Source organism: Seriola lalandi, unplaced genomic scaffold (genome assembly GCF_002814215.2).
Source record: "Seriola lalandi dorsalis isolate HSWRI2012SDOR001 ecotype SW California unplaced genomic scaffold, Sedor1 jcf7180002054579, whole genome shotgun sequence".
Taxonomy (NCBI): Eukaryota; Metazoa; Chordata; class Actinopteri; order Carangiformes; family Carangidae; genus Seriola; species Seriola lalandi.
The window spans coordinates 1797398-1806075 of record NW_019525132.1 but is presented as its reverse complement, the minus strand read 5'-3'; the positions used below and the strand labels follow the sequence as shown (position 1 = coordinate 1806075).

The window sequence follows — 8678 nt, the reverse complement described above, 5'->3', positions numbered from 1 at the left end:
CATCCTCATCCAAATTGCATAAATTAGTCACAGGACGCAAAGCTGGCTCAATATTAATACAGATCGAATGCAGCATAATTACACCATGGCTGTTATGCTTCATTATATTATGAATAGATTCTTAAAATGGCTTTCTCACCAGGACATGACTCTGCTTCTCACATGAGAGTGGATCATATGAACTGACACGGTGGATTTAGTCTCTGATTGAGAACGTGATTCACTCTGAAATATCATTAGCCTGTTAGTCATGTGGCGCCGGTGCTGTTTTCACTCAGATAAGGAACTTCATATTTTGCCTGCCAGCTTGACCAAGAGGAAACCGGTGGGCAGTTAGGAAACTGAAGACAAATTAGTTTAAAACTATCTTTATATACAGTATGACCATTTTGAGCAAAGCATTACCAGTGGTATGTGACTGACAATTATTGTCTGTTGTCTCCATCTAGTGGATATTCCTTGGCACTGTCTACCATGTTGGGCCAAAATCTCCCATAGGTGCTGAGTTGGGTTGAGACCGGGTGACTGCGAAGGCCCTAGCATGTGACTCACATTGTTTTCATACCAATCAAACCATTCAGTGACGGTCAATATGAACACCAACACCGCTTTGTGTGAGTGCCGATGGACACTATAATCCCACAATGCAATGCACAAAGAAAATGTTCACAATTAAAGATGGACTGTGGCAAAAAAAGAAACAACAAAACAGACAACAGAAAAAAAAAAAAAATTACAATGAGAGGAATGAACTCTGGAGAGACCAAATAAGAACATTATCAGTTGTGAGAACTTGGATATTTATCAATATGCGGAGAAAAATTGTCAAATTGTTTCAGTTGAATTCAAAATTGCTTTCCATTTTTGGTATTTTTTCCCCACTTTTTAATTTGAAAAGAATCGAAACGTTACAGCACTCTTTAAGAACTTGTATATGTATGGATGGATTAATATATCAATTTGGAAATTTGTTTTATCATTTCGGTTTTCGTTGTCCAATTATATATCAATTAATGAAATGTTGTATAACTATTTTGATTATTGTGGTCCTCCATACCATGTTAGATGGAATCTGGACTCAGAGGAAAAGTTCACAAACACACAAAAACAAACGAACAAACAAAAACGAGAAGCACAATGATTTCTTATCTGAAAGTTTTATTGATGGCACAAAACACAATGACTGTTAACATGCTGTTACATTTAGATATGTTCACATTTGGCAGTGGCCCCTTTCCTTAGAAGTTTTATTAACTAACTGCACATTATGCTTTTTCACTATGTAGCCTACAAACAAAATCTTCTGCTCAGTACTTCAACAACAAACTAAAGTGCTACTGATACTGTATCACAATCACTGTAGCGTCAATAAAGTTAAAAAATGTTGTTGGTGAGTTACAAAATGCTGACTCTTTTACACACAAGTATACACAAATACAACAGAAACAATTCCCCTTGAGTTCTACGGGTCACACTTCATGATCTCTCTGAGGCAGATGGTAGCGTAGCAGGAGGAATCCAGGTCGAAGTTCAAGGTGAGAGCGAGCGAGTCCTGCTTCCTTTCTCCCGTCACCTCTCCTCCTCCTCCTCCTCCATCCCTGCAGGCTGCTCTCTGGAGCTGGTAGCTGAGGTTGCGTGGAAGGGCCAGCAGGGGGCGGTAGCAGCCTGGCAGATTCAGTTTCAGGCTGCCGACTCTGAAGCGACAGTCCTCCAGTCCATCTCTGGCCAGTCTCTCCTGGTACCAGGTCCCCATGGCATTTTCCGGATACTTCACCGTGTTTCCTGGCATCGGCAGTAACACCTGACGGCATAATAACAAACAACTATAGTGATAAAACTCGAAACAGTCGCATTTAAAATAGAAATATTTCCCTGAAATACATACTTGTCCTAGTGTGTAGACTCCCCCTTGCTCCTCTTGGTCTGTCACCACATGGATCTGGAAAATGAAGGAAGTAAAAGTCAGATATTAAGTGTTAAACTGCAGAGTTGCAGTTTGTATGAGACCTGAATGTAACATTTAACCACAAATTTCAGAGTAAAAGTAAATAAATACAGAGGCAAGATTCCAACACTTTTTCACTTCTCTTCTCCTCTTCTCTTATCTTTTATCTATCCTAAAAACAAATCATTGTGAAGGTGTATATACTGTATATTTGCAATTCTATGTAATTCCATGACTACTGTGTATATTCCATGTGATACTAACTGTATTACAGATGAAATACAATTGTAGAATTTGTGTTTTTCTATTGTATAAATTATGAAATGGGTATTACAGACGATTTTAACAGCTTGTATTCTGCCAACAGGCTTCCTCTAGTATCTAAACACACTACATTTCCTTTGATGCAATGCAATTATATTCTTTTTCCATGTTCTAACCTTTCTCACCTGAGCAGAGCTGGTTTCTCCAGTGTCCTCTGGTTTGTTGTGCCCTTCTTGTATCCAGACTAGGTCTCCTCGCCTGACACTGTGGCCCAGAGTAGCCAACCTGTGAGCCGCCGCCTCGTTCCACACTCTGACAACCATAAACACAGACTGATCAGCGCAAATTATATTAATATTCATGTTAAAAAATAATACAAATATTGGGAGCTGGCTTAAATTTGAATTCATTATGACTCATTTTGAGACAGTTATTTATGATTATGTTGAATCCTTTCGTAAATAGAAAATAAATCACTCATTGAGGGTGGAATCTGTTTATGAATTACAAAGACAAAAGCAGGTGATGCTGGGTTAAACCTAACCCCACTTATTCCTGTTCACGTATCTCCATTACATGTGAATCACAGTGCTAGCATCAGATTTTCCAAAATTAATATTTTGCAATCTTTGCACAATTTGTACATTTATTTGATTTTATTACCAGATTCACGGGTATTTTGCTTAATTTATGAATATTTTGCCTGTTTTTTTTTTTTTTTTAAAGCAAAGGATATATAGTTTTATACCTACCTGAATTCAAAACACTGTCTCAACTTGGGAAAACTGAATATTTATTTCTCTCTGATGCGTAGAAGAAGATGCTAAACAGCAGTAACCGTTAAACACAATTTCACAATCAGATCTAGCTCTGTGACACACAAACTGGGGCTAGGTTAAACCCCGAAACTTATTGGATCTATCTAGCTGTGGAAAGTTTAAAAAAAAAAAAAAAAAAAAAAAAAAAAAAAAGAGTCTCTTTTTAAAATTTCTGCCATATAGGTCAGTTACTACAATTTAGCAGCTCAATGGCAAACAGTAAAAAGTTTGTGAATCAACCGGGATGATGATTCTCGTAAGACTGTGTTGACTGTGAGTGTTTGGGGTTATCTTCCTTGCAGCTGACCTGCTACAGTAGGCGTGTGGGTAGAAGACTCTCATGCTGTGGGGCAGGCTGAGCCAGGCTTGGGCACACCCATCTGCACCTGTACCGTAGCGGTTCAGGGCCCGCAGCATCAGCCGCTCCCTGGCCTTAGACAATGGCATCAAAGCCAGAGACTCCTTAGCATTATCTGGTGTGGAGAAGCAGGAAAGACAGAAGTTTAAAAAAAAAAAAAAAAGTTTCTAAAATGTCATAAATTTGCTATGTTGGCATAATTTTTTTTCTACAGAAAAGGATTCTTTAAAATAAAATAGAGGAACTGGGCAGTTCATGTAATATTAACTGATTCAGAGTTTCCTCAAACTCAGTACTGAAAAGTTCTTCTGAAGCAACTTTCACATCATCTTATGCACTCTGAGGAAATAAAACAAAATCACAATGGTCAGTTGTTGTTCCAGCTCCCACCTGTCTGGAGGAAGTGCCTCTTTGCGTGGCTCTGAGGATCATTGCCTTCGTCTGGAGTGAAGAAGAGGCGCACAGCACTGACCTGACACACACAAGAACATACTGAGTACAATCAGCCACACAGGGACTGTGCAGTCTGACAGGACATGATTATTTTACTGGAATGACACTGTTTGACCGCGGGAAGCGTGCAGCTTCTCCAGAAGGACGGACATGAACTGGTCACTTTGATGGACCAGTGGCAGCTCACCTGAATTTGACAGTTTTAGGGGTAGTCATATCCAGCCCTGTACACGTAACACTTACCATGTCTTCTTTGAGTAAAGCCAGTCCCACTCTGTCAGACTGAACGCTCTGTCCACTGCCAAACCTCTGTGGTCCATAGTAGTTGACAAAACCTCTGGCCTGCAACAACAATCAAAGTGAGCGTGACGGTGGCTATCCATTGGTACAGTAGCTAGTTTCAACCGAACAGCAGGAGTGAGACAGAAACAGCAAGCATCCACTACTCATTTTCATAAAAAAAAAAAAAAAAAAAAAAAAACTGAAGCAACAATGTGTTAGTTTTACTCCAAGTACCTTCTGTCTTTCCTGTCCTGTCTGTGAACTCAACACCAAGCCCTTTTTGTTCCTAACTAAGATGTAACTATGAGACAACAAGTCACAAAATATAAATTATTTTGAATGAAAACAGCTGGTCACTGCAGTTTCTAGTAAACGTTACTAAAAGTTAAGGAACTTGTGCATTTGTCAGGGATTAATTTTTAATCGCAAATTAATACAGTTGGTGCTTTAGTGAGTGTTTATTGCAGCAGGTCAGTGCATGTGGGATTGAGTCAAAAAAAAGCATTGCTTTGAGATTCTGCTCCATGTTGACATGATTGCATCACATCCTTTCCGCTAATTTGTCAGCTGCACATTCGTGCTGCCAATCTCCTATCCTATCACATCGCAAAGTTGTACTACTGGGTTCAGATCTAGAGACTGCGAAGGCCACTTAAGTTCACTGAACTCACTGTCATGTTCCACGGCTTCTGCTTCGTGACACGGTGCATTACCATGCTGGAAGTGGCCGTTAGAAGATGGTAAATTGTGGCCATAAAGGGAGGCACATGGTCAGCAACAATACTCAGACAGGCTGTGGCACACTAACCATGATTAATTGGTATTAAGGGGCCCAAAGCGCGCCAAGAAAACATTCTCCACACATAACACCTCCAGCAGTAGCCTGGACCGTTGACACAAATTCTGACCGTACCATCTGCATGCCTCAGCAGAAATCCACATTCATCAGACCAGGCTACGTTTTCCAAGTCTTCAACTGTCCAGTTTTGGTGAACCTGTGTCCACTGCGTCACTGCCGCTCACTAGATGTTGGCACCATTCTGAGTGAAAATCCCAGGAGATCAGCAGTTTCAGAAATACTCAAACCGCCCGGCACCAACAATCATGCCACTATTAAAGTCACTGAGATCATATTTTGTCCCCATTCATTCTGATGTTTGATGTGAATATTAACTGAAGTTCCTGACCTTTATCTGCATGATTTTAAGGTCATCCAATCACAGGATTGGCTGACTGAATATTTGCATGAATAAGCAAATAAATAACAATAAATTGCATGTGGATTGTAAAAGTCTAGACATTCCTTAAAAGGTAGATATTTTATGCCGGTTCACATAAAAAGTTACATTTGTGTGTGTTTACATTGGGACAATATCTGTTTAGGTCGACAAAGGAAAAACCAGAATAATACCTTGACATTCTCCACTGCTTCCTTTACCAGCGCTGCCAGGCGAGCGTGCCTGTCTGCACCAGAGGAGTGTGTGTCACTGGCTCCATGTGGTCTCAGGTCGCGGACCACCAGGTCAAAGTGGTTCCCCTGCAGTCGTCCAAGCCTGAGAGGCTCGCTGACAGAGCGGACCTGAGACAGACGCATCCCTCTCCTCTCGAACTCGCCCGTCTTCTCTTTCAACCTAATAACGCATAACATCAAATAAATAAAAACATTCAGATTTCTGCCATTAATTACGAGGCTTCAAAGCGAACACAAACGATAGTAAAGAACCTTAACATCTGAGGGCTGTTGCAACCCTCCGTCTTGCTTTTTGTGTCGCCTGTTTGTGAACAGGAAAAAAAATGTAAAGACCAAACGCAACCAAATCCATAAGAGAAATGCAGCACTACCGTTGAGGTGAGACCTTCTTCACCACCATGGACTGATAGGTGATGGCTCTCTTATCTTTGATCCCAGCGTAGGTGAAATCTGACGGTAGGACACCGAGAGCTGCGGCCATGTAGCTGATGGCCTCCAGAGTCTCCAGGTTCTCCTTACACAGGGTGAACGCTGAAACAGAGGGCACGCAAAGGATAACACATTGCTGGTTTTCTTTCTTTCATAAAAATATTACAAAAAGGTATCAATAGGTGTGTGACGTTGATGATGTAAGCTAAGTAACAAAAAAAGTCCTATGTGTGCTTCCCATATTTTTCAGCACTTTTCTTGTCTTCACTTTCCAGACCTGAAAAAATGCCAATTGATGTTAGTTCAGAGTCGGAACAACTACACCATTTTCCCCTCACTACAGCTAAAATTATTTTTTTAGAGGAAGAATATCAGAAGAATATCAAAATGTCAGTGGTTTACTAGTTTTCTTAGTATTATATGATAATAATTCTAATATCTTAGAAAAAATAAATCAATTTGCAGACATCACCTTAGGCCCTGGCACATTTTTTAAATCTCTTTTCTGATGTTATGTATATTTAATAAGAGAATAATCAATAATGAAAAAGTTGCCGTCCTACACCTTACCAGTGTACACTTCTTCTTCCTTCCGCTCATCTGCGCTTCTCTTCTTCGGCCTCCCTCGCTCTCTCAGCCTCACCGAGATCGCTGTGCTCCCCTGATCGCTGAAGCTTTTCGTCTCCACCAGTTTCCCAAACCTGCGGCTCAGGAAATGGTGGACCGCCGTCCTGTGCTCCTTGTTGTCGTCAGGTCCAAACGTGTAGGATGAGCCCCGCACTTTGGCATCTATGAACCTGAAGAAGTCCTCTGCTTCGTCCTCTGTGACCAGCTGGGAGAGCTCTCTGTAGTCGGGGTCCTCCCTCACCCTGATCTCGGGCTGAATGGTGACGGTCATGAGGAAGGGGAAGCGGTGTCTGACGGCCCGGTGGACGTTTGCTCTGTGGTGTTTGTCAGTGAAGGATCCCAGAGATAACTCCTGCTGGGTTGGCTTTTCGTCTTTGAGAGTCAACACGAACTGCTCAAGCTCATCGCTGACTGACTGGCCTAAAATCACACCTAAATCAAAGCTGCCTGGACTAGGTGGGGCAACATCTACCTCATAATCAGCTGGGACATCTGTGTCGTGTGAGACAGAGGACTGATTATTATGCTTAAATTCGGCAGCGGTCTCATTGTTTTTATATGAGGAGGCACCACCTGGGCTCTGTGTTGCTGTAGCTTTATTAACCTGCTGTCCATTGACGTCTATCTCAGTCACCACAAAGTCTTTGATAAAGTTTTTGATGCTTCCGAGAAAACCTTCATGGCTTGATATGAAGCATGCAGGGACGTTCACAGCATCACTGTCCTGCTTCATGGTCACTTCATCAGGGCTCCCTCTTTGAGCAGACAGAAATAAGAAATGTTGGGAGGCAAAAAAAAAAGGAAATTTATATGTACAGCACAATTCATACACTTAAGGATAAAGGAGAATGTAAACATGTGTCCAAAATAAGAGACTATCATGGAGAAGGTAAACATAAGGTGATAAACTTAACATTACACGGCAGCAGCGAAGAATAGGATTTTAAGCCTGCTCTTAAAAGGTAGTCAGATTTGTCACACAGCTTAAAAAGCAATGTTAATATTCTTAGAAAGATGATAGGTGCTTTATTTCTGCATAAGCATAGGTTATACATGCGAAATAGTCCGTCTATTTACAGTAATATCCGTATCCTACACATTATCCCTGCCTTGACTATGGTGACAGAGAGCTGTACCTGCTTTAACAAATACAGTAAAGCACATTTCTGTCATTAAACGGGAATATAAATGTATTATTAAGAAATAATAACTGTTTATTTACTCAACGAACCTGCATGCGGTGTGTAAACCAGAGGCTTTTCATGTAAACACAACCACGCCGACACAATTCAGTCTACTTCCGCGCCATGTGACCGTCATGTGACTTTTCTTAAAGGGACCGACAACAAAGTCAGGAGCGGATTCATTTCTGCAGCCCACACCCCATTGTGATAAACACGTGCAACATGTTGTTACACCTGCTCCGTTACACTCACAACTGTAATAAACTCATGGGCTGTTAACGTTTCTTGTCGGAAAGGCAATGAAACAACTAAAGAGAATTCCCATTCCTTTTCCATGATTTCTTTTATAAATGTCATTGTAATATGGCAGTCATTCCAAAAACATGGTGTGCTTCCAGAGAAATGAAGAGCAGCACCCCAGTCAGTTGGGGTGTGATTTCCTTGCAGTGGGTTATTCACTGGTACTTTGTGCCCTCCAGTTAATTCTTGCTTTGATACCACACGCAATGAAATGTTCGTTTAACACAATGGTTTAACTTCAGCAGTTCCCAGAAGAAATTAAGACAGGAAACAGTAAATCAATTGTATAGCGACAACTGAAAGTCACAGCACACACACACACACACGTTTGTTATGCATTTTTTATCCAGTTTCTTGGCATTTTGTATGCCAAACTATTCAACAAAGAAGCAAGAAGTCTTGATCTCCTCTGTGGGAGTTTTGTGCAACATAAAGGGAATGTACTATTACTTTCTCAAAGATAAAGATATACACTAATAATAAGTGGATTACACTATGCCATTACTTGACTCCAGGGACTGCCTAAAAGGCAATAGGGCAGTAGGGC

At 41.0% G+C, this 8678-nt stretch overlaps 1 protein-coding gene across 2 annotated transcripts; it reads right to left on the bottom strand.

The window, feature by feature from the left end:
* Positions 1–1141: 1141 nt before the first annotated feature.
* Positions 1142–7960, bottom strand: LOC111663628 (pseudouridine synthase 7 like). 2 transcript variants are annotated; one of them, XM_023417893.2, is made up of 10 exons: positions 7879–7960; positions 6591–7402; positions 5963–6122; positions 5532–5751; positions 4082–4180; positions 3776–3857; positions 3335–3500; positions 2386–2521; positions 1886–1939; positions 1142–1801 (listed from the first exon to the last, which is right to left on the bottom strand). In XM_023417893.2, exons 2-10 carry the CDS (start codon positions 7378–7380, stop codon positions 1463–1465), a joined length of 2046 nt encoding a protein of 681 aa, XP_023273661.1. In that variant the 5' UTR covers positions 7381–7402; positions 7879–7960; the 3' UTR covers positions 1142–1462. The 2 variants fall into 2 exon arrangements, with proteins under 2 accessions (XP_023273661.1, XP_023273662.1); XM_023417894.2 differs by having other exon boundaries at positions 2395–2521.
* Between the last annotated feature and the right edge of the window lie 718 nt (positions 7961–8678).